Genomic DNA, 27,130 nt, shown 5'->3' with positions numbered 1-27,130 from the left:
CCGTTCTCTCGCTACTGATTCCACCCCACTCCCTGGCCACAGTCTCAGGCTGAAACAGACTGTTCGCAACCTCGGCATGCTAATTGACCATGAGCTGAGCTCCCGACTCCATATCTTCTCCATCACAAAGACCACCTACTTCAACCTCCACAACATTGCCCGTCTCAGCCGCTGTTTCAGCCCACCTGCTGCTGAAAGCCTCATCCATGCCTTTGTTACTTCCACACTCGACTATCCCAATGTTCTCCTGGCCGGCCTCCCACTTTCCACCCTCAATATAGTTGAATCATCCAAAACTCTGCTGCACGTATCCTAACTCACAACAGGTCTCATTCACCCACCACCCCTGTGCTCACTGACCTACATTAGCTTCCAGTCCATCAACACCTTGATTTTAAAACCGTCATCCTCATGTTGAAATCCCTCCATGGCCTGACCCCTTCCTATCTGAACTCGGTGCTCGTGGTGTTGGTGCTGTGTGTTCTCTGAACTCGGTGGTGTCGGTGCTGTGCGTTCTCTGAACTCGGTGCTCGTGGTGTTGGTGCTGTGTGTTCTCTGAACTCGGTGGTCGTGGTGTTGGTGCTGTGCGTCCTCTGAACTCGGTGCTCGTGGTGTTGGTGCTGTGCGTCCTCTGAACTCGGTGGTCGTGGTGTTGGTGCTGTGCGTCCTCTGAACTCGGTGGTCGTGGTGTTGGTGCTGTGCGTCCTCTGAACTCGGTGCTCGTGGTGTTGGTGCTGTGCGTCCTCTGAACTCGGTGGTGTCGGTGCTGTGTGTTCTCTGAACTCGGTGGTGTCGGTGCTGTGCGTTCTCTGAACTCGGTGGTGTCGGTGCTGTGCGTCCTCTGAACTCGGTGGTCGTGGTGTCAGTCCTGTGCGTCCTCTGAACTCGGTGGTCGTGGTGTCAGTCCTGTGCGTCCTCTGAACTCGGTGGTCGTGGTGTCAGTCCTGTGCGTCCTCTGAACTCGGTGGTGTCGGTGCTGTGTGTTCTCTGAACTCTGTAGTGTCCGTCCTGTGCGTCCTCTGAACTCGGTGGTGTCAGTGCTGTGTGTTCTCTGAACTCGGTGGTGTCGGTGCTGTGTGTTCTCTGAACTCTGTCGTGTCCGTCCTGTGTGTTCTCTGAACTCGGTGGTGTCGGTGCTGTGTGTTCTCTGAACTCTGTAGTGTCCGTCCTGTGTGTTCTCTGAACTCGGTGGTGTCGGTGCTGTGTGTTCTCTGAACTCTGTAGTGTCCGTCCTGTGCGTCCTCTGAACTCGGTGGTGTCGGTGCTGTGCGTCCTCTGAACTCTGTAGTGTCCGTCCTGTGCGTCCTCTGAACTCGGTGGTGTCAGTGCTGTGTGTTCTCTGAACTCGGTGGTGTCGGTGCTGTGTGTTCTCTGAACTCTGTAGTGTCCGTCCTGTGCGTCCTCTGAACTCAGTGGTGTCGGTGCTGTGTGTTCTCTGAACTCTGTAGTGTCCGTCCTGTGTGTTCTCTGAACTCGGTGGTGTCGGTGCTGTGTGTTCTCTGAACTCGGTGGTGTCGGTGCTGTGTTCTCTGAACTCGGTGGTGTCGGTGCTGTGTGTTCTCTGAACTCGGTGGTGTCGGTGCTGTGTGTTCTCTGAACTCGGTGGTGTCCGTCCTGTGCGTCCTCTGAACTCGGTGGTGTCGGTGCTGTGTGTTCTCTGAACTCGGTGGTGTCGGTGCTGTGTGTTCTCTGAACTCGGTGGTGTCGGTGCTGTGTGTTCTCTGAACTCGGTGGTGTCGGTGCTGTGTGTTCTCTGAACTCGGTGGTGTCGGTGCTGTGTTCTCTGAACTCGGTGGTGTCAGTGCTGTGTGTTCTCTGAACTCGGTGGTGTCAGTGCTGTGCGTTCCCTGAACTCTGTAGTGTCCGCGTTGTGCGTTTTCTGAACTCTGTAGTGTCGGCTTGGGCGTTCTCTGAACTCGGTGGTGTCGGTGCTGTGCGTTCTCTGAACTCGGTGGTGTCGGTGCTGTGCGTTCTCTGACCTCTGTAGTGTCGGCGCTGTGCGTTCTCTGAACTCTGTAGTGTCGGCTTGGGCGTTCTCTGAACTCTGTAGTGTCGGCTTGGGCGTTCTCTGAACTCTGTAGTGTCGGCTTGGGCGTTCTCTGAACTCGGTGGTGTCGGTGCTGTGCGTTCTCTGAACTCGGTGGTGTCGGTGCTGTGCGTTCTCTGACCTCTGTAGTGTCGGCGCTGTGCGTTCTCTGAACTCTGTAGTGTCGGCTTGGGCGTTCTCTGAACTCTGTAATGTCGGCTTGGGCGTTCTCTGAACTCTGTAGTGTCGGCTTGGGCGTTCTCTGAACTCTGTAGTGTCGGCGCTGTGCGTTCTCTGAAATCAGTAATGTTCGCACTGTGCCTTGTCTCAACTTTCTAGCCTTCCTGACAATGACTGAATCAAATTACACATTCCAGAGAACTTGAATTATTCTGCAGCAGACTAGATCAAATTACACATTCCAGACAAAGGTTTGGGTGAGTATTTTCCTCCCACTTCCTGACGGTGGCAATAGCAGAATATGTTAGTTCCACCACAGTGGTGGTAATAGTCACAACCCTAATTTTGCGCCAGATTCCAACGCAATCAGCCAAACCCAGCACAAAAGATCGGTGAATTTTAAATGTAAGTGAGTTTGGCCCCAAACCACTTACTTTCGGGTATTCCACCATCTTTTACATTGGTTTAAAATTCAATTTGCCCAGATCAGGTCCTGGCCATCAAACTGGCTACACCCCCAGGTTGACATTGCGAGTTTCTGCTGATTGTGCTGGAAAGGGAAGGCTCTTCAAATTGCATGCATTTTCTTTGGCGCACAGGCACGAGTAGGCACGTTTTAAAAGTTTTTTTTAACATGTCAAAAATAATTTAATTTACTAAGAAACTGATTAGTTTACACCATTGAAACTAATAAATGGTTCAGCATAGTTTTTAAAATTATTTTAAATCATGGGGGGAGAACTGGACACTTATTAAAAATGGTTATTTTTTGTGATATACCTATTTCCAGCTGCATTAATAAAACTGCACCAGGTTACCACTGTTAAATACATCAATGAATACTTTTTAATGGAAAAAATAAACAATTGCGTCCTATTTCGCTGCCTGATTGCGCTGGTTTATGGAAGATTTTACGTTTGTGATTATGCAAATACATTTTAGCGGAAACTTGAACTGTAACCTAACCAGTGCAATTTCAGGTTCATTTTGGACGCAATTTCCCGATTGCGCCCAAAGCAGAAACTCTACCATTGTGTGTGTACATATTTATGGCAAATGCTTTTTTCACTGAGTAGAGGGAGCAGTGTAAGTCACTGAGCTGCAATGCTGAGCAGTATCTTGTTCACAGATCACTCCTATGCACCAAAGTGATAAGTTCCAAGCCACAGTTCACCACTTGATGTTCTACAACAGGCCGGTACTGAATAGTACTTAGACACTTCTCACAGGAAGGGATAAGATACTATAGGATATATTAGAATTTTAGATTCTATGGTTCCATTAGCCCAATGCAATTTGTTCTGTAGATACTGCAGTAACCCGCCTCCAAATACCATTGCCTTGCTTTCAGTGGGGTGCAGGACAAGGAAAGGGAACAGCATTGAATACCAGATCTGTCAGCATCTGGTAGCCAAGCAGGATGTGAATGCCTGGAGATGCAGGGTGCAGCAAGTCTGCCAATGCTGCATCTGAACAAGGAGGCAGGCCATAATTGACCGATATTATGAGTACTAATTGAATCATGGTTCTCTATTCAGGATTGTCAGTGTCAACATCTCAATGAAAACATTATCACAGAATTGGCAATGGGAGGTCGGGAGAACCCCTATGGAAGTTTTAGCCCATATTCCCAGCAAGTGGATACAGTTAGAACCTAAATCGTCTAAACAAGTCAGCACAGTGATGTGGTCAGAAAGACAGGAAACAGCAGTAAGATGTAAATATTAAACGTGGATGAAGTGTGTCGACGCTGCTCTCTCCAAACAATCTCCTATTCTTTATTAGGCAGCAATGGTGGATTTGTGCACCTGGGTTCCCAATTTCTTCATGGCACTAATCAGGAAGTTTGAGAGAATGCTGTTCTATGATTGGTCCCTCACTGCATTGGGGCTCCCCTGCAGCTGGCTGTGAAGATGCTATTCACTCTGTGGCACTCTGCATTTGTACAAATCCCTCCCTTAGAACTGAAATAATGTCCGAGGTGTTGTGCTGCTCATGGCAGACACTAAGGATAAATCTAATACCTTGTGTTCCTGCATCAACTCATGTCTAAAGGCAGGCCCAGTAATATACCGATCCTTTGCCAATGCACTAGAGACACGATGTTGGCTTGCAGCCCAGCCAGATATTTCTTCTTCTCCTGCCCCCTGCACTTGCTTCTCCTCACCAGTGAATAGTGCTTCACCCAATGTCCCTTCCTCAAACTTGCTAGTTGCCTGCTCTGGGATGCTGGTAGATGGAATGGTGCTGGGGCACGGGATGTGTTGGACACAATGTATTGTGATATGTGTGAGATCATGGCACTACTGGGCCCTGGATATTCCTCTCAGCACACACCTCCAAGAGAAAAGGATATTATGTTACAATCCGAAGACAGGTAAGAGCACAAGATAGTTTCTGCATGATACTGCAATTTGGTAAGTGGAAAGTTACGATTTAAATATCACATTGCCGGAGATGTAGAGCAACAAACGACCCCAGTGCTGACTGGAATGCACTGATATGGTGCTGTTGCTGGGATCACCTTCTCTGACAAAATTGCTTTAGTAAGGAAACCCAGGGGTGGGTATGACCTTGTGTATAAGATGAACCTTCACTAATTTTAGTCCCAGATGCGGTCATAAATTACTAGTTTTATACATGAGTTTTATGCAGTCATGGTTAAATGTGAAAAAGTAATGACAGGCATGACTGCACTATTAGTCTTTGGTTCGCTTTTTATAGTATTAGTTAAGAGATAGACATTGATGTAAGTCTAGGAATTATTGTTGGCAATATTAGGTGACAAATGCTTATTGCATTCACATGTTTCTTTGTCTGCTATTTTAATGCAGATGTTGATCCATATATTTCAAATGGGTTAATGCCTCCGCTAAAATAGCAAAGAAATGTCATATGAACCCATGAACCATTTTTCCACTAATATCATCAACAGTAATTTCTGGGCTTTCTACCTTTAGGCCTCATTTGTTTTATAGCACCAAAAACAATTTGGGGGATTGACCTTGTTACTAACCGGGGATTCCTAACACCATTCTTCCCTGATGGAGTTATAAAATGCTCGGTGTGTCTATTGACACCACTGTGTCAGTCAATGAGTTGAAAATGGGGCAGGACTTACGGCCGGCAAGATTTGTAGCCAATCAGTGTATTTTACAGCAAACCGAGCAAAATGGTAGATTGGGGAATGCAGACCAGTGCAAGCTTCCTTAACAAACAGTTTCCATCCAGTATTTCCACTGCAATAGAAACGGTACTAAAATTGCAAACATAACTATAGTTGACCATGGTGGGGTCCCTTTTAATAAATTGAGGTCTTAAAGGCTGACTGCTTTCAAATATTTGAGAGAAATCCTTTTGATCAGAGAATATTAGCTAGACAGTGTTAAGTTTATATAATCAACCAATATCATTAAAAGTACAATCTTAATAATGACCCCAAATTAAAGCGATTATAGGAAAAGCTTTAATCAAACTTTTCAGCAGTTAAAAATATTGTTTATATAGCCAGGCAGATTTTCTTCGAGTGGAAAGACTTTGCAGAAGCTAACTAGTGTCTTCAGCAGTCTAATTAGACATAAAGCACCAAGTCCTTGGCTGCTCACATTTTCCACTCCCCACTTCCTCTATTAAACTGCAGGACGTTATTTAGAATTTGTGGAATTCCTCCCTTCTCAGTGGAATGTCTCCTTAAAGTTGTTTAATCTCCAATGTACAAACTTCCATTAACCCAAACTATTGAATATGTTTCTGCATCCTGGGGTTTCTGCTTTAAATTATCTGCAGAATTTAAAGACTATTAATGACTATCTTAGTCTCTGGGTATTGTAACTGAGCCAGGCTGCTTTTTGTACTCTCTGTCTCAGAATTCCTCAAGAGATTAGTACATAATTTCCAGACTATATAAATACATTAGAAGCGCTGGCATGTTCTGTCCCTTGGAACCTACACAGATGGCTTTGTGAGGATTGAGTGATCTTGAACAAACTCAAAATCATTCATTTCCTTCCATGAAATTCAAATTTTTAATGTTTTAACCAAGCAGGTTATAAAATTATGTACAATTAAGTTTATTTGTAACTGTGCTGATCAGCTAAACAAAATGCTTATAATAATATTTTCCAGTTCTCCTCATCTTTCTAGTAAAATCTGATTTAATATCTTGTAAATAAATTTTGTTTTGCAAAATATCATGCATTTATGTCAGCAGCAATCAAAAATCACACATTTAATTCATCACTTCAATAAACTCAAGCTCCTCAAATAATCATTGGATACAGGTATGATTTTTTACAATTAGGTCTTTTCTGCGTAGCTAATAAAGGAATATTGTCAAACTTCGGTTTACTTTGCTCACAGTTAGGGAGTCCTAAGTGAGTTTTCTAAACTATTGATATGAAAATGTTACTGGTGCATACATCACTCTACTGTAATTAAAATAGGCAGGAAATGTAGATAGATACAGGACACTCAATGGCACATGAATACATTAGCAAATAATACATTTTAACTCTAGGCATGCACTTGAATACTGTATATTGAGCTATTTAAAGAAGAAATAGTTATATGAAGGCCAATTCCCTGCTCATGTGCTCCAAGTGGGGAGTGGCACTCACAGGAAATGCATCACAGGAAGTTATGGGCAGAGAGTCCATGATTTTCTGACTATTAGTTTTAATTAGGGGAAATTGAATCATCCTCATTTGCTTTCAATCCTAGTGAGAAATCACTAGATTTATGAAGATAACATCAGAAATGACAGGCCAGGTGATGAGATCAATATACAACTCAAAAAAAATTAACATAAGAACATAAGAAATAGGAGTAGGAATAGGCCATACGGCCCCTCGCCCCTGCTCCGCCATTCAATAAGATCATGGCTGATCTTCAACCTCAACTCCACTTTCCTGTCCTATCCTCATATCCCTTGATTCCCTTAGAGTCCAAAAATCTATCTATCTCAATCTTAAATATACTCAATGACTGAGCATCGACAGCCCTCTGGGGTAGAGAATTCCAAATATTCACAACCCTCTGAGTGAAGAAATTTCTCCTCATCTCAGTCCTAAATGGCCGACTGCTTATCCTGAGACTATGCCCCCTGGTTCTAGACTCTCCAGCCATGGGAAACAGCCTCTTAGAATCTACCCTATCAAGCCCTCTCAGAATTTTATATGTTTCAATGAGATCACCTCTTATTCTTCTAAACTCCAGAGAATATAGGCCCATTCTACTCAATCTCTCCTCAAAGGACAACCCACTCATCCCAGGAATCAATCTAGTGAGCATTTGTTGCACTGCCTCTAAGGCAAGTATATCCTTCCTTAGGTAAGGAGACCATAACTGTACACAGTAGTCCAGGTGTGGTCTTATCAAAGCACTGTACAATTGCAGCAAGACTTCCTTACTCTTGTACTGCAACCCCCTTGCAATAAAGGCCAACAAACCATTTGCCTTCCTAATTGCTTGCTGTACCTGCATGTTAATTTTTTGTGTTTTGTGTACAAGGACACCCAAATCCCTCTAAGCACCAACATTTAATAGTTTCTCACCATTTAAAAAATATTCTGTTTTTCCATTCTTCCTACCAAAGTGAATAACCTCACATTTCCCCACATTATACTCCATCTGCCACCCACTTGCCCACTCACTTAACCTGTCTATATCCCTTTGCAGATTCTTTGTGTCCTCCTCACAGTTTACTTTCCCACCTAGCTTTGTATCATCAGCAAACTTGGATCCATTACACATGGTCCCTTCATCTAAGTCATTAATATAGATTGTAAATAGCTGAGGCCCAAGCACCGATCCTTGCAGCACCCCACTAGTTACAGCCTGCCAACCTGAAAATGACCTGTTTATTCCTGCTCTCTGTTTTCTGTCCATTAACCAATCATCAATCCATGCTAATATGTTACCCCCAACCCCATGAGCTCTTATCTTGTGTAACAACCTTTTGTGTGACACCTTATCGAACGCCTTTTGAAAATCCAAATATACTACATCCACTGGTTCCCCTTTATCTATCTTGCTAGTTACATTCTCAAAAAACTCTAATAGATTTGTCAAACATGATTTCCCTTTCATAAAACCATGTTGACTCTGCCTAATCATATTATGATTTTCTAAGTGTCCCGTTACCTCTCCTTATTAATAGATTACAACATTTTCCCGACTACTGATGTCAGAATAACTCGCTTGTAGTTCCCTGTTTTCCCTTTCCCTCCTTTCTTGAATAGCGGGGTTACATTTGCTACCTTCTGATTCACTGGGACTGTTCTAGAATCAAGGGAATTTTGGAAGATCATAACCAATGCATCCACTATCCACAATGCAGCCACCTCTTTTTAGAACTCTAGGATGTAGGCCATCAGGTCCAGGGGATTTGTCAGCTTTTCATCCCTTTAATTTCTCCAGAACTTTTTCTTTACTAATAATAATTACTTTAAGTTCCTCACTCTCATTAGACCCTTGGTTCCCCACTATTTCTGGTATGTTTTTCATGTTTTCTACTGTGAAGACAGATTCAAAATATTTGTTTAACATCTCTGCCATTTCCTTATTCCCCATTATAATTTCTCCTGTCTCAGCCTCTAAGGGACCCACTTTCACTTTTGCTACTGTCTACCTTTTTACATAATTGTAGAAGCTTTTATAATCTGTTTTTATATTTCTTGCTAGTTTACTCTCATATTCTATTTTATCCCTCTTTATCAATTTTTTGGTCATCCTTTGCTGGTTTCTAAAATTCTCCCAATCCTCAGGCTTACTACTCTTCTTGGCAACATTATAAACCTCTTTTAATCTAACATGATCCTTAACTTCTTTAATTAGCCACGGATGGACCTTCTTCAAAAGAAAGGAGCTGCAAATAATTATTTTAACCCTTAAATTTTTTTGTTCTGTCCATTTTTATATTTGTTTTAAAATTTAGCCTAAACACTACTGATCTCATCATCAGGGGTGCTGGCTTGAAGAAATTACTGAGCGCTGACTGTTAGGGAGCGGATTTGTCATTAGTAGAGACATGGGCATAAACCAAACTGTGTTTCTTACTTCAGATCCCTCGTACTTTAGAACTTCTCAACTCATCTATATTATGAGCACATATTGTTTAAAAATTCAAGGGAAATTGTCAAAACAAAAGGATGTGGATATTACTCAGCATCTTGGTATTAGCTTAATTATTAAACGGGCCTTTGAGAAAGAAAAGGCTTTATTTTAGGAAAAAAGTCTGAGGCACATTGTCCATGTGGGAAAGGCTGAGACAGTTAATAGTCTAGTCTCCTTGCAAAGTGACATGTTGTCTTCATTGCCAGGCCCTGTGATTGATCTAAGCTTGAGTTTCTGGAGATGAAAGGCAATGAGGATCAAAACAATGCTTACCCCCCTGAATGTGAATAGGAGTGACTTTGACTCAATTTTTCATTGTTCTCAAATCCTTTGTTTTACAGGGGATTGTCAATTCTCACTGCCTTTCACCTCTGAAGGTTCAATCTTAAATCAAGCCTAAGAGGATCAAAGACCAAAAGGGTCCTTGATAAAGATGACCTGGATTTCGACCACGTACTTATGTGGAATTAGTGGAGACAAAAAAAAACGTGGGCTAAGGGAGACAGCACATACAAAAAACATTTACTCTCAGTTTACTTAGACTAAATAGGAGATCTGAAGTTTATTCGAGTTCATATCATTCCCTCAATTATCTCCTGCCATAACTTCATAGACCTCTGGCTGTTGCCATGCTATAAAATAGATGTAATCCAGTCTTTTGACATACATTTTGATGTTTGAAATATAGAACACACATGCATACTGTTGTACCAGGAGCTGTCCTTTTGAAACATATGAACTGAAACTTACTGCTGAAAAAGAGCTGAATAAATCAGTAATGGGGCCAATGCCCACACCTCACCAGAAAGAAGTCTTTCAAGCACCAAAGTCTTCAGCAAATGAAATTGGTATTCCATATATCAACGATAACACATAGGGTAAATTCATCAACCCAGCAGGAAATTGCACTGAGGGGATCAGAGAATCAATTTTGCAGGATTGTAGTTCTATCACTAAACGATACTCGCTTCAGGTTTGGCTTCTCACTGTGATTGCAGGATTAGTGATCTTGTTGTACAGTTGTTAAGCACTAAAGATGTAATTTTACTGGCACTTTTGCTTCGCTGCTGCAGAACTCAGTTTATCTGTGGAGCTCGATTGTGGCCTGACCCTTGAGTGGGGTGGGGTATGAACCCTTGCGGAGGACTGCTTCAAATCGTTTGGATTTAGCGCCGTATGAAATATTACTGAAGTGTGATATCAAACTGGATTTTAAGAGTGCTTATTGGATCCTTGAGACCTCATGTGCATCCCAGCCAAGGTTTTTTTGTGTAACTCCCCAAGCTCTGGAAGTCCCTCCCTAAGCCTCTCCAGCCTTCTAATACTCTCTCCTTCTTTAAGACACTCCTTGAAATCTATCTTTTTTACCAAGCTTTTGGTCACCTGGCCAAATATCACCTTTTGTGAATCAGTGTCAAATTTTGTTTGATAACGATCCTGTGAAGTGCCTTGGGATGTTTTACTATGTTAAAGGCATTATATAAATGAAAGTTGTTGTTGAGTGTGCAAATATTCTCGCCCTCGCTCGCAAAATGTTTAAAAATTACCACCCGGGAGCAGCGCTCTACACGTTTGTATGAGCTGTGGGAGTTCAATCCAGAGCCAGGTAATGTAAACAAGGTATGATATGAAGGCACCCTAACACACCATGCCATAGAATGGTAGGACCTGACTCCATACAGTGAATTGTCAGTATGAACTGAAGGGGGGTTTCAAGAGAAGATGAAGAACTTCCGAGAAAGGAGAGGAGGGAATTAGAGGAGAGCTAATCTCTGCTGCTCTTGTGCACCCCTTAATAATTGATTCAAAAGCAGAAATAGCAGAGTTCTGGGAACGTGTTACCTTCCTGCCCACACTATGTCAAGGGCAGGAGAAATAACTTACATGATGAAGGGAGAAATACATTTCTATGATGGTTACTGCTTCAGGTCGCCAGTGTTATCTTTGATTTACAACGTTGCCATGATAACAGTGTAATTTGTTCCAAGCTGTTACTGCAATGACACTATTTCTCTTCTCAGCCCATGATATATCACGTCATACAGGTAGACCTTCAGCATTTCAGCTGAACCGTTTCTCATTCTGGTTTGATTACAGGTATCAGAACATCCAGCGGACAATTGCAACAGACAGGACAGAAGATGAGGCCACTGCAGAGAATTCACAACCAAATGCAGGTTTGTACATTTATCAGAAATATATTTGTGAGAGCAAAGCTAGCTGTAGAAACACAACTCCAAGCATAACATCCGGATATCGTAATCCCCCGGGCAAAATTACTACAGTTAAAATGTCATGAAGCATCAGTTGGAATCTCACATGCCCCTTCGCTGTGGCTGTTGTGATCTTTCATTTGATCATTTGAAGTAATTCACAGTATGTTTGTCCGATTTCTTTTATTCCAAACCTTCATTACATAAAAGTAAGTCACAGTTATGTGAAGAAATCAATAAAACTGTGTTCATTATTAAAAGACAGTGTTGGGTTGGAAAGAAAAATAGTACCACTGCTGGTTTGGAAACAGAATGGACAACAAGATCAAAGTGATCACAGGGGAAATGTGAGCTGCTTGTTTCTCTCAGTACCTCATGTGGGGTATCACACACACTGACAGACCTGGAACTGCAGCAGTTGGAATCAATCACTTGCATCCTACAGTCTCTACAAATACTTCAGAGCTGTTTTACATCCTGTACTAATGATTGATGGATTTGAATGCTGATTGGTACAAAGGTGCTAGATATAAAGAGCAGAGAACTGGTCTACAGAAATGTTAATATGTAAAGGACGTCTACATAATCATGAGGGAGTTAGGGTTCCAACCATCACACTACGCTGGCATCCATATCAAGTGATTGACACACCAAAATGTTTTATCTGGTACAGTGTGAATCTTTTCCAGTGCACTTTTTGATTTTTCCGAAAGCACAACCTGTTTGAAAAATTTCCATTGTAGTGATGTGGTCCCTTTAAGAATTGCCTCTTCCTTACATTATTGGGACCATCGATGAACCATTGGAAGGTTGAGCACAAGCAGGCTCTGTCCAGGGCAAATGAGCAGTGACAGATTTCTAGCCTACTAGCTGTAGATTATTGATCTGTTTTAAGTTTCTACAACCAGAGTGATGTGTGTGAAGGCCGAGTGAAAAGAAACCCCCTCCTTCAATAAAACACAGTGGCCAAATCCCCTTCAGTTGGTGCTTTTGCTTCCAGGGAAAGCTATGATCCTTTGCCTGCTCAAGAAACTCCCAATCTATGAAACTGGATGTAACGTTAGGTTATTTTATACTTAGCCAGTACCCTAAAATAAAATGCAGTCATATTTTATTATTTTAAAGTCCTCTTATGTTCAAAATGAATAGATTTCTCAGTGATGCTGTACTTAAGGAATAATATCCTATCTCCCCATTTTTACTAGAACTGAGACGAGAAGGCTCTTTGTCTCCAGTGAATTCTCAGAAAATTAACATGTTACTGCAGTCTCCAACAGTCAAGTTTATCACAAACCCTGAGTTCTTCACTGTGCTACATTCAAACAATGTAAGTACCTTTTTTAATCTCTGCAATTCTTGTATTCCCCTGGTAACCTAAAACTTAGAAAAGCATTATCTACCTACATATAATGCTTCTGCTTTGTTTGGTATTGTCTTCTGATTTCTGCATTACTCTCAGATTGTTCTATGGTTTCCTTTCCTATAAGATCTAAATTCATAGTGGCCCATGTTCTCCTTTCCTAAATGATCTAAATTCATAAAATGTTCTATGTTCTCCTGTGTGCGAGATTTGCGAGCCATGTAACTGAGAAGTTGCCACATGCCAAGAACATAAATGTGGATTAAAAATAACAAGTTATGTGTGCCACATGGGCAAGAGGATGGCTAAGTGGCAAGAATGTATTCTTCTCTCTTCTTACTTGGCTTTTCATATTGTCTTTTCACTATCATTCCCCATCTTTTCTCTTTTTTTCTATATTTTTGATTCCCTCTTCACTGCTTACCATGCTTTGGGATCTGCAACTGTTTTTTCTTGCATTTTCTGACAGGAGACTGAAAGAAAGTAAGAGACAGCAATGGAAGCATGACCATCCCAGAATGCACAGCAGTGTTGAAAACCTTTCATTATAACTTTATACCCAAAAATTTTAACAGAGGGCTTTCACTATCACTGTGAATGCTGAGGTAACCCACCGACATAACAATTCTCCAAAACAATTTCTATGAAGCACAATGCAAGTTACCATCACTACAAGCAGCTTTAAAGTTGTGCTTCCCTGATCTTCTCTCGATGGTTACGAAAGGGCTGCAGGTGTGTGAAGGGTGGCAGCTCAAACATCATGGGATGTGATTTTCAACTGCTGCCCGTCCTGTTTACACTGGAAAATGGGACAGGCAACAATTGAAAATTAAAAGGAAAAGAATCGCCTGCTCGTTGGGTGCCTGAGACCTGCCCGACACGATTTTCAGGTGGGCCTTGAAATAGACGGCTAGTTCTCCTGCCCGAATCAGGAGAAAGTCTTATTAAAATATTTAAATCAGGCACCTATGCCAGTTGTAGGACCACAACATCACTTTGGGTGTTAGGTGTTGATTGGCTTAAAGTGCGGTCCTTAAAGGGACCGCTGCAGTCCACTCAAAAACAGGTTTCAGGTTTAAAAATGATCTTTGTGGGTTCATTAATGCTCCTTGTGGTCCCTCAAAAATCTACCGCCACGATGCATGACTGTCTGCAGCCTGCCCTCGGGATCGCCTTCGCCTCTCTTCAGCTGGCTTCATACTGGAGCTGCCGGAGTTTTACGCCTCTTCAATCGGTGAACTGCTCAAAATGCGTGAGCACCTCGCCGATGGTATAGAATGAGGCCCAACAATGAAAATTGGCCAGTCCTCTTGCTGCAGCCATCGGGCGAGTACAGCGGACGCCACACACACTTCGCACCTGTTTTGGGCAAAAGTTCAAAATTTTCCCTCAAAGTCACGGCATTGGAAAAATGCAGGAATGCTGGTCCTAGTCAAGAGGTCAATGGATTAAAACTATATATTTTTTTTTTTATTCGTTCATGCAATGTGGGCGTCACTGGCAAGGCCAGCATTTATTGCCCATCCCTAATTGCCCTTGAGAAGGTGGTGGTGAGCCGCCTTCTTGAACCGCTGCAGTCCGTGTGGTGAAGGTTCTCCCACACTGCTGTTAGGAAGGGAGTTCCAGGATTTTGACCCAGCACGATGAAGGAACGGTGATATATTTCCAAGTCGGGATGGTGTGTGACTTGGAGGGGAACGTGCAGGTGGTGGTGTTCCCATGTGCCTGCTGCCCTTGTCCTTCCAGGTGGTGGAGGTCGCGGGTTTGGGAGGTGCTGTCAAAGAAGCCTTGGCGAGTTGCTGCAGTGCATCTTGTAGATGGTACACACTGCAGCCACAGTGCGCCGGTGGTGAAGGGAGTGAATGTTTAGGATGGTGGATGGGTTGCCAATCAAGCGGGCTGCTTTGTCTTGGATGGTGTCGAGCTTCTTGTGTGTTGTTGGAGCAGCACTCATCCAGGCAAGTGGACAGTACTCCATCACACTCCTGACTTGTGCCTTGTTGATGGTGGAAAGGCTTTGGGGAGTCAGGAGGTGACTCACTCGCCACAGAATACCCAGCCTCTGACCTGCTCTTGCGGCCATAGTATTTATGTGGCTAGTCCAGTTAAATTTCTGGTCAATGGTGACCCCCAGGATGTTGATGGTGGGGGATTTGGCGATGGTAATGCCGTTGAATGTCAAGGGAAGGTAGTTAGACTCTCTCTTGTTGGAGATGGTCATTGCCTGGCACTTGTGTGTCGCGAATGTTACTTGCCACTTATCAGCCCAAGCCAGGATGTAGTCCAGGTCTTGCTGCATGTCGGCATGGACTGCTTCATTATCTGAGGGGTTACGAATGGAACTAAACACTGTGCAATCATCAGTAAACATCCCCACCTCTGACCTTATGATAGAGGGAAGGTCATTGTTGAAGCAGCTGAAGATGGTTGGGCCTAGGACACTGCCCTGAGGAACTCCTGCAGCAATGTCCTGGGGCTGAAATGATTGGCCTCTAACAACCACTACCATCTTTCTTGTCAGAGGAATATAAAGTAAATATTAAAATTTAGTTTGATAAAGGATACTCAAGCATAAGGCTATTAGAAACTTTTGTTTAATTTACTGTCGTGGTAGATTTTCTTGCTGAATTTACTCCTATAGGAGCGTAAATTCAGTGCAAACTCCTGATATAGAGTGGAGAAAATTGGAGATGACTCTGTACTGGGACACAACACCTTAGAAACCAGTGCACATCATGACATTCAATATTAAGAAGGGTAATGAAACCATCCTATCTACTTACCAGCAGGAATCCGTTCACCCTTTAGGCCTGGAAAGTGATAATTGTATTGCCAAGTAAAATGCATATTGACCATTCTGGTTTGAACCACAGTGCGTGAGCCTGTAACTGTAACAAGTGCATGCATTAGGTCTATTGTAAATCAAATCATTGAATCATAGAATATCACAGCAAGGAAACACCATGTGGCTCATCAAGTTTGCACCAGATTTTTTCTCTATAAGAGCCACCTAGTCTATTCCCTTTCTCCTGCTTGCTCCCCCTACTCTTTAATATTCCTCTTTTAAAAGGGATTTACATATTGCTTGAAAAGATTTGATGGACTCTGCCTGAGTGATTTGTCTGTTGCAAAGAATGCCATATTATAACCATTCGCTGTATAAAGTTTTTTTTCTAACTTCCCTATTAATTATTCTTGTGATGATAAATTTGTTTCCTCTTGTTACTTCTTGCCAACCAGTGAAAACAATCTACCAGTATTTTCCTTGTCATAACTCTTTATAATTGTGAATATCCCTTAACCTTCTCAGCACTAGTGAAAAAAGCCCTAACTCCTCAATTGGTACAGCTCAAGCATAGTGCCCTTATACATATCATTCAAAAGCCAGTCTATGCCCGTTATTGGCAACGGATAAGCTTAGTTGTGAGAATTGTAGGTTAAACTTGGAGTCTGTCAGGGTCAGTTTGTTTTTTACTTAAATGTTAAAACCTAATATCCCAAAATTGACTGTATACAATAAAGATATATATGTGCTTAGTTTAAAACTAATAGTGCCAGCTGTTTTACTTATAGTGGAGACACAGTTTAAATGACTGTCTCAAATTTTTTTTTAACAATTTGGGCCAGAAGAACTGACTGAAAAATATTCTACTGTGCCCCATATCGTTGAATAAGGTAGTTAAGTTTCAGATAAGGGTTCATCTTTATACATGTTTAATTACTGAAGTAAAATCAATCCTATCAAATGAATGACCCCATCTGTCCTTTCAGACAGCAGCACCACTAGGAGCGTGCAGTATTATCCTACCAAAGACCAAAAAAGTCTTGGCAAAAAGCCCACAGTATGTTTTCTAAGCTATGCTGCTGTTTTGGAATCTGGTTTGTTAGTTACTGTACCTTCAAAAGAGCATTTACATTTTATCTTTCGAATTAATATGAACACACTCACTGAGCTGTGATTAATATTGTTCACCTCATAATTTTCTGACAAAGCCGCTTAGACATTGGCACTAGGTAGGGTAAATAGGTAGCATTGCCAACTCTGGTTGGACGGTATTCCAAGAGGTTTCATCACATGACATCTTCACCACCAACCACCCCACCCCATGCTCCTGCCCGACACATCAGTTCTAACGGCAATCGGTCAATAATAGTGACCAAAATGCCCACAATCCTCTATCCATCGTGCGGTTATGCGAGGGCTGTGTTACATCCTGGACATGTTGCGATCCACTTTTTATGCGAGTCCAGCCAGAGTGAAATGGGAGAAAAAGAAATGTCCTCATGATTTTTCTGCTGGATTGCTCGCAGGAGTCTCCGGGAGATTTATCTATAATTCCAGGATACTCCCAGAACAATCTAGGAGGGTTGGAAACCCTATACATAAAGCAATCCCTGTTTCTAGAAATCAAAATAAATTGAGTTCATCCCTTTAATGCTGACCCATTATTCATATTGTAGTGTAGTATTAATAAATGCCAGCTATCATCCATGATGTTACCTGTGTGTTTTCTCTGTTATATTGATTTTCTTGTTAGAGTAGTGAATCGATAATTTAAATTTTACTGCCAGCGCTTTTCAAATAGTTTGGGGGGCATCTCTAACCCCCCTCCCCCCCCACGAAGAGCGGGGGGAGGGGGTTAAAAATTGTGTAATGCGACCCCAACCTGCTGCGTACGCACCTGCTGCCGTTTTTACGACGACGGGTTGCTTGCTGTGTCTGCGTCCGCTCTCGAGAGGCAGGACACCTCATTATAATATTTAAATCAGGCTCCCACAGTGCAATTGGGAGCCTGATTTAAATTTAATGGTTGCTGGCTGGGTTCCCAGGGTTCAGGAAACCTGACAGCCAAATGGAGACGGGAGCAGCCAGATCAGGTAAAGCACTGCTTGTGAGCCAGGAGGAGCAGGAGTGCTTTCCCCCCGCAAGCAAACCTTCTGCCATGATCGGCCACACCCCTCCTTATGCCCCGTGATCGGCCGCCCCACTCTTGTACTCTGCAATCTTTGCTGACCCCCCCCCTTTTCTGCCCCACGATCTCCCCCCTGCCCCACGATCTCCCCCCTACCCCACGATCTTTTCCACTCTTCCCCCCCCCCCCCCCCCACCCCCACCCCCTTATGCCCCGCGATCTTTTCCAATTGCCGGGGACCATCCTGAAAGGTCCTTGGCTGCGGCTTTCTTACACGGGCTTTCCCGCCAGGCAGCCGGCCAGCCTGTCAATCTAGCCAACTGCCGGTCGGGAACAGAATAAAAAAATAATAATGAAGTCCTGTCGTTAAATTCAGCGGGACCTCTGCCTTCCCGGGATTTCCGGGTTTCTCCCCTGTAAACACATTCCCCTGCTCCCTCCCCGTCTCTCCGTAAATGTCAGGGTCTTAATCTCTGAAAAGTGAATTCTTGTGGCACATCTATGGTGGGTATTTGGCCATGATAAAACATAGAACAGTACATAAACTAGAGGGCACAATTCTAAAAAGAGTAGAGGAACAGAGGGATCTGGGGGTATATGTGCATAAATCGTTGAAGGTGGTAGGTGAGAAAGTGGTTAAAAAAGTATACGGGATTCTGGGTTTTATAAATAGAGGCATAGAGTACAAAAGCAAGGAATCATGATGAACCTTCATAAAACACTGGTTTGACCACAACTGGAGTATTGTGTCCAGTTCTGGGCACCGCACTTTAGGAAGGATGTGAAGGCCTTAGAGAGGGTGCAGAGGAAATTTACTAAAATGATTCCAGGGATGAGGGACTTAAATTACGTGAATAGGATGGAGAAGCTGGGGTTGTTCTCCTTGGAACAGATTTGGTTGTGAGGAGATTTGATAGAGGTATTCAAAATCATGAAGGGTCTAGACAGAGTAGATAGAGAGAAACTGTTCCCATTGGCGGAAGGGTCAAGAACCAGAGGGCATAGATTTAAGGTGATTGGCAAAAGAACCAATGGTGACATGAGGAAAAACTTTTTTACGCAGTGAGTGGTTGAGATCTGGAATGCACTGCCCGAGGGGGTGGTGGAGGCAGATTCAATCGTAGCCTTCAAAAGGGAACTGGATAAGTACTTGAAACGAAAACATGCGCAGGGCTACGGGGATAGGGCGGGGGAGTGGGACTAGCTGGACTGCTTGTGCGTAGAGCCAGCGCAGACTCGATGGGCCAAATGGTCTCCTTCCATTCTGTAACCATTCTATGATTCTAGAATCCCCTTTTTTAAGCAGAGAGATAAATTACATTCCTGTTGCTTTTATCTGACATGGCTGTAATGTTTTATCGCTGAGGGCAAGACCCCAGTGTCACACAGGACCCTTTAAACCTATATATTGTGTGTAGAAAGTTGCCATTAACAGTGCTGATTACCACTGGCCCTGCACTGATTTCCAATCAAGGGCTACAGGAACATTTTTTTTAAATTTCAAAATATACTTTATTTCATAAAATGTAAGGATATTCACAGTTCAATGTAAGTACACAATTACAATTCAGTACAGATCGTACACACTCCGATCCAGACATTACAATTTAAAACACAGTACATATCTTCTAATATATTCTGTACAATACAAAGTGTGATGACATTACATAAGAACATAAGAAATAGGAGCAGCAGTAGGCTATATGACCCCTCGAGACTGCTCCGCCATTCAATCAGATCATGGCTGAACTTCGACCTCAACTCCACTTTCCTGCCCAATCCCCATATCCCTTGATTCTCATTGAGTCCAAAAACCTATTTATCTCAGCCTTGAATATACTCAACAACACAGCTCTCTGGGGTAGAGAATTCCAAAAGTTAACGACCCTCTGAGTGAAGAAATTCCTCCTCATCTCAGTCTTAAATGGCCGACCCCTTATGCTGCGACTATGCCCTCTAGTTCTAGACTGTCCAGCCAGGGGAAATAACCTCTCAGCCTTTACCTTGTCAAGCCCCCTCATAATCTTATATCTTTCAATAGGTTTCATTCTTCTAAACTCCAGAGAGTATAGGCCCTTTCTATTCAGCCTCTCCTCATAAGACAATCCTCGCATCCTAGGAATTAATCCAGTGAACCTTCGTCACACCACCTCTAAGGCAAATATATCCTTTCTTAGATAAGGAGACCAAAACTGTACACACTACTCCAGGTGAGGTCTCAACGAAGCCCTGTACAATTGTAGGAAGATTTCCTTCTCTTGTACTCCAACTCCCTTGCAATAAAGGTCAATATGCCATTTGCCTTTCTAATTGCTTGTTGTACCTTTTTCTTTCATTCGTTCATGGGATGTGGGCGTCGTTGGCAAGGCCAGCATTTATTGCCCTTGAGAAGGTGGTGGTGAGCTGCCTTCTTGAACTGCTGCAGCCTGTGTGCTGAAGGTTCTCCCACAGTGCTGTTAGGAAAGGAGTTCCAGGATTTTGACCTAGCGACAATGAAGGTACGGCGATATATTTCCAAGTTGGGATGGTGTCTTGGAGGAGAATGTGCAGGTGGTATTGTTCCCATGTGCTTGCTACCCTTGTCCTTCTAGGTGGTAGAGGTCGCGGGTTTGGGAGGTGCTGTCAAAGAAGCCTTGGCAAGTTGCTGCATTGCACCCTGTGGATGGTACACACTGCAGCCACAGTGCGTCGGTGGTGAAGGGAGTGAATGGTTAGGGTGGTGGATGGGGTGCCAATCAAGCGGGCTGTTTTGTCCTGGATGGTGTCGAGCTTCGTGAGTGTTGTTGGAGCTGCACTCATCCAGGCAAGTGGAGGGTATTCCATCACACTCCTGACTTGTGCCTTGTAGATGGTGGAAAAGCTTTGGGCAGTCAGGAGGTGAGTCACTCGCTGCAGAATACCCAGCCTCTGACCTGCTCTTGTAGCCACAGTATTTATGTGGCTGGTCCAGTTAAGTTTCTTGTCAATGGTGACCCTCAGGATGTTGATGGTGGGGGATTCAGCGATGGTAATGCTATTGAATGTCAAGGGGAGGTGGTTAGACTCTCTCTCGTTGGAGATGGTCATTGCCTGGCACTTGTGTGGTGCGAATGTTGCTTGCCACTTATCAGTCCAAGCCTGGATGTTGTCCAAGTCTTGCTGCATGTGGGCATGGACTGCTTCATTATCTGAGGGGTTGCGAATGGAACTGAACAGTGTGCAATCATCAGTGAACATCCCCATTTCTGACCTTATGATGAAGGGAAAGTCATTGATGAAGCAGCTGAAGATGGTTGGGCCTAGGACACTGTCCTGAGGAACTCCTGCAGCAATGTCCTGGGGCTGAGATGATTGGCCTCCAACAACCACTACCATCTTCCTTTATGCTCGGTATGACTCCAGCCACTGGAGAGTTTTCCCCCTGATTCCCATTGACTTCAATTCTACTTGGGCTCCTTGGTGCCACACTCGGTCAAATGCTGCCTTGATGTCAAGGGCAGTCACTCTCACCTCACCTCTAGAATTCAGCTCTTTTGTCCATATTTGGACCAAGGCTGTAATGAGGTCTGGAGCCGAGTGGTCCTGGCAGAACCCAAATGCTGCCTTGATGTCAAGGGCATGCTAACTTTTTGTGTTTCTTGTACAAGGACACCCAAGTCTCTTTGGACACCTACATTCAATAGTTTCTCACCATTTAAAAACATATTCCGTTTTCCTTTTCTTCCTACCAAAGTGAATGACCTCACATTTCCCCACATTATACTCCATCCGCCACCTTGCCCACTCACTTAACCTGTCTATATCCCTTTGCAGACTCTTTGTGTCCTCCTCACAGCTTACTTCCCCACCCAGCTTTGTATTGTCAGCAAACTTGGATACATTACACTCGGTCATTTCATCCAAGTCATTAATATACATTGTAAATAGCTGAGGCCCAAGCACCAATCTTTGCGGTACCCCACTAGTTACAGCCTGCCAACCTGAAAATGACCCATCCGTTAACAAATCCTCTATCCATGCTAATATATTACCCTAACCCCATGAGCCCTTATCTTGCGTAACAACCTTTTATGTGGACCTTATCGCATGCCTTTTGAAAATCCAAATATACTATATCCACTGGTTCCTCTTTATCTACCCTGCTAGTTACATCCTCAAAAAACTCTAATAAATTTGTCAAACACGATTTCCCTTTCATAAAACCATGTTGACTCTCCCTAATCATATTATGATTTTCTAAGTGTCCTGTTACTGCTCAAGCTTTAGTTCACCTGATACCTACCATTCCCTATTCTCCACATAATATAAACAAAGTATGATATTTCCCTGTAACAATGTTTAAAAAAAGCTGATACTGCAGTACAGTACCTCTGCACCGTGAATCACATGGTATACTAGCTCTGTACGGTGAATCTTATGGTATACTAGCTCTGTGCCGTGAATCACATGGTATACTAGCTCTGTGCCGTGAATCACATGGTATACTAGCTCTGTACGGTGAATCACATGGTATACTAGCTCTGTGCCGTGAATCACATGGTATACTCGCTCTGTGCCATGAATCACATGGTATACTAGCTCTGTGCCGTGAATCACATGGTAGACTAGCTCTGTGCCGTGAATCACATGGTAGACTAGCTCTGTGCCGTGAATCACATGGTATACTAGCTCTGTGCCGTGAATCACATGGTATACTAGCTCTGTACGGTGAATCACATGGTATACTAGCTCTGTGCCGTGAATCACATGGTATACTCGCTCTGTGCCATGAATCACATGGTATACTACCTCTGTACCGTGAATCACATGGTATATAAGCTCTGCACTGTGACTCATGTGATATGATAACTCTGCAGTTTGAATTTGACTGATAAATTCATGAATACTATATTACACAAAATAGAACTGGTAAGAATAACTCAAGTAGCAACACATCTCCAGATGCTGATAAACTTGAGCACATAATCTAGGCTGGTACCTTAGTGCAGTACTTGGGTGAACATAAATGAACGCATGGCACTATTCAAAAAAGTGCAGAGGAGTTCTCCCAGTCCTGGCCAACATTTATCCCTTAACCAAAGTTAATAAAACATGTTATCTGATCATTAACTCATTGCAGTCTGTGGGACCTTGCTGTGTGCAAATTGGCTACCACTTTTGACTATATTAAAACAGTGACTACAAAATTACTTTATTGGCTGTGAAACATTTTGGGACGTCATGAGAACGTGAAGGGGACTATGTAAATGCAAGTTCTTTCTTAAACCATATTACCTTATTGCCATATAACACACTGCAAGCTGTATGCTGTTCACCATGTAACACACTCCTAAGTGTCTGTTATCTTCTGGACCATGAACATCATTTGACAGTAAACCACAGCAATGATTTGTTAGCGCCCTCAGAGGGTAACGTAAATAGACCTGCTCAAACCTCTTCTTCCATTTGCAGAGTGCCTATCGAATGTTTACCAACAGTACATGCTTGAAGCATATGATACTGAAGATTCGCAGGGATGCCCGGAATTTTGAGCGGTATCAGCATAACAGAGACTTGGTGACTTTCCTGAACATGTTTGCAGATACACAGTTGGAACTTCCTCGAGGATGGGAGATAAAGACAGATTCACAGGGCAAGGTAAGAAAGATCTACGCACAAGAGAATGGAATATTTCTTCAGCCTAGTGTCTATAAATGAATAGCTGATATTATCATTGTATCATGTATTATTGTAATTTTGCTTCCCAGTCAAGCATCAAAAAGCCTGAGTGTCTAATCTGCCTCCCCTATTCAAACAGCTATTTCAAAAAGTTTAATTTCCACCATTTTTCTGCACTCAATAAGAGTGCGATATCTTTACAACTTAGAATCCAGAATGTAGTTCAGTCTATAGTGCTACCTTACTGCATGTTTCACAGCGCAGATAAATTGTACAATTTTAGTTTAACCTAGTTCCTTTACAGGTAGTGACCATCTGAGTCTCCCATGGCACTCATGTATTCTTTGTCTTGCTTTGGACAGGATTTAAGAGCAGGTGAATGCTGGGATTTTCCCTTAACATTCAAAAATCTAATTTAAAAAAAAACTTGCACAAGGAATCACACTGTGAGTGGTAAAAAGATCTGGAGGTGAAATTGGTCTTCTGCGGTAGCAAAGAATGGGTGATAATGTACTGGCCGCCCATTTTACACCCTGCCGGATCTTCAGTTCGGTTGACTTCAATGGAAAAGAAAATCAGGCGACGGGTAAAACTGGCGGGCGATTCACTATTGCTCAAGACTAATTTCACCCACCCTGTTGTCTTACTTCGAAGGTTGGACAGGAGTTGAGTAGATGAATGCTGGAAATTTTCCTTAACACTCAGATAACTTGCTTGCATATTTTGTATAAGGAGTCAGAGTGAGCAGAAGGTGAGGGCAGTCGAAGTGACTTGTTTTTCCTTTGCTAAAGCTCCAACAATCCATTGCTGGATTGTTTTTCTCATCTTTTTATTTTTGGTTAAAAGACAAATGTGTGTTGCTTCCCAGGCGCTGGAGGAGGGGACATAACTGGTGCTTGCAGAAAAGCTTTTGGAAAGTGAGAATGGCCAGCAAGAAGTCTTGGTTAATGTTGGAACTAATGACAAAAGAACATGCTACAATAAAGGGTGTCCATTACAGACCATCAAATTATTTGAAAAGGAAATCTGCAGATAGTTAAAGAAAAGTGTAGGCCAGTGATAATGGGAAACTTTAACTATCCATGGATAGATTGGGATAACACATCTGAGAGGAGTTTAAATGGGGAAGGATTTAGAGAATCTACATGTGTGAATGCATACATGTAGGTGTGTATATACGAATGTGTGAGTATGTATGTATTGACCCAAACTGCACAAAAGCCTAGGAATTACTATGTGCAATGTTATCACATTCATATGATACCCCTCTTTCCACTACTTTAACAGAGGCTTTCATCCACTTATTTTAAATGGGTTAACTCCTCCATTATAATAACTTTTCATAATAATCATTTTTCACATCGTTCACCTGACGAAGGAGGAAGCCTCCGAAAGCTTGTGAATTTAAAATAAAATTGCTGGACTATAACTTGGTGTTGTAAAATTGTTTACAATTATAATAACTGAAAGAGGAATTTGAGGTGATATAACATGGCTCACAATTTCCAAATTCAAATATTCACTCTGCTTTTCTTTTTCTCCACCCCTATAAATTATTCCATATTCTGCCATAACAAAAATTAGATAAGATAATAAACTTGAAATGTATTTTGATACACTGTGTTGGTTTAAAGAAATTATGCTTGTGCGTTTTTCTTAATATTGTGGGTTCCATATTATGTAACGTATCTGAATTAATATAATGGGTGGTTTGTTGATGAGGAATACCGCTCTCCTAATAGAAATATTCTCTATTCCAGTCATTTTTCGTTGATCACAACAGTCGTACAACAACATTTATTGACCCTAGGCTTCCACTGCAAAATGGTCGTCTGCCGAACCATTTAACACATAGACAACACCTGCAGCGTCTGCGCAGTTACAGCGCAGGGGAGGTAAGTGTGTACTGGTCTTGTATACATAATGATGGAGAATTATTATAAGCAATTTGTAAAAACATATTCAATGTTGTGAAATGGGACAGGTGCAGATGGCTGCGCAGTATTAAACTGTTCAGCACACGCAAGGCCAGATCAATACTGTAGAGGATACCACATAAGAACTAGACCGGTACAGTTTATATTCCATTAAAATATAACTCACAAGTAACAAAACCACAAGCATAGGGTCCCCAATGGCTGATTCCGTAAGTGCATTGGTCAGTGTGGAACTGAGCCATACGCACCAGATGATCTTGGGCTCACTGCCCTTTGTGTTCTGAGTGAACTGACCATATTGGTGTCGTGGTAGCAATGCTACATTGTATAAATTTCTAAACAGATTGTGCAAGCACAACTTCGATTTATAATGGGGGGGAGGCAGTTGGAATGAGATTGAGATGAAGCTGTTCTATCAAAAATAAGAATGCGTTGCCACATGCTTCTTATCTGGGCACCTGTAGAAATGAACTGTCAATTTTAAAGGTAAGTGCAATGGCAGGGCAGGGATCTAAATGTACCAGTTGGATTTGGGCCAGGCCCAAACAAAGTATTGCTCGGTTGCACAGACTCTACTGTTGTTTTACTTACTTTCTTCTCTGAAAAAACTAGCAAGAATGCATTAAACTAACATGGGCCTTGTACTTTACTTCCTTAGTACAACTTAACATGTCTACCGTATGGTTTTGATTTGTTAATTTTTTAAAAGAAAATTAATTCTGAACATGGTGCTATTTGCAAAAATATAATTTCAACTGGTGACAATTTTATTTTTATATTTTAGTCATTGATTTGATTTTTAAAAATAAATATATTTTTAAATATTCACTTTTTAAATTGTAATTTTATTTTTATTGTGACTTCCTCTGACTACAGAGCCCTGCTGTAAATAAATCCATGGATTGACTTAATTAGTTCACATGTATTTGTTTAGGGCGGAGTTTGCATTTCTAAATGTTTAAAATTCATAACAAATTATTTGGTATGTGGTATTCCTTTACCCCCATGAATAAAAATATTAATAGTTGATCTAATAAAACAAATTACCTATTTGTAGAATCTTCTAGCTAATTACAGTCCTGGGTAATTTGAAAGTCCATAGCCCTGAACTTCCAATCGGGAGCCAGGACAGGGGTCAGGTGGATTGCCTGAGAGGGAGCTGGAATTTGCAGCTGGACCTGGATCCACTGGGATTCCACTCCATTGTAAGCAACATTGCAAGTTCCGGTGGCGGAGGCGATTGAGACCTCCGCCCACCCATTGCCCATATTTCTGGGAAGTTCCTGGTCTACCCAAGAATTCCTCCACTAGCACCCCCATTAGGCCTGATGAAATTCGTGCTAGCTGAGACCTAGCATGTTTTTCATTCAGGGCTTAGTAAAGGCCTCGAAAGTTGGTAAAGCAAAGCTAGTGGATAAACCTGTATTATAATTATTATGGATTTTGGCTCCTTTAGGAGCAGAACATCAAAATATTTAATTAAATCTTTGACCTTTTCCAGGCCACAGGGTCCCTTGGCAGGGCGGCTGTGTGCTGCTCTGACTTACACTGGTGGGTGCCTCTGAAGCACCTTGTAGGTGTGGACTGCCTGCCATGATTATGTTAATGATCCTGTCCCTGCATAGCCAGGTTACAGTTCTTCTCCACCACACATCCGTCAGTGGAGTGGGACTCCCAGAATTCTAGAATCCATGCTTTTTTCAGTGTGGTTATATTGAACCCATATGTGAATGAATATTAAAATTCATTAC

At 42.5% G+C, this 27,130-nt stretch overlaps 1 protein-coding gene across 1 annotated transcript in view; it reads left to right on the top strand.

Moving 5' to 3' along the window:
- Positions 1-27,130, top strand: part of LOC137332346 (E3 ubiquitin-protein ligase HECW1-like) — a 316,523-nt gene that overhangs the window by 146,557 nt on the left and 142,836 nt on the right. The window contains exons 10-13 of the mRNA XM_067996100.1: positions 11,417-11,496; positions 12,738-12,859; positions 23,236-23,421; positions 25,203-25,337. Coding sequence (XP_067852201.1) covers positions 11,417-11,496; positions 12,738-12,859; positions 23,236-23,421; positions 25,203-25,337 — 523 coding nt within the window. The remainder of the gene's footprint in view (positions 1-11,416; positions 11,497-12,737; positions 12,860-23,235; positions 23,422-25,202; positions 25,338-27,130) is intronic.

Source organism: Heptranchias perlo, chromosome 2 (genome assembly GCF_035084215.1).
Source record: "Heptranchias perlo isolate sHepPer1 chromosome 2, sHepPer1.hap1, whole genome shotgun sequence".
Classification (NCBI taxonomy): domain Eukaryota; kingdom Metazoa; phylum Chordata; class Chondrichthyes; order Hexanchiformes; family Hexanchidae; genus Heptranchias; species Heptranchias perlo.
This window is presented reverse-complemented; position numbering and strand designations above follow the sequence as displayed.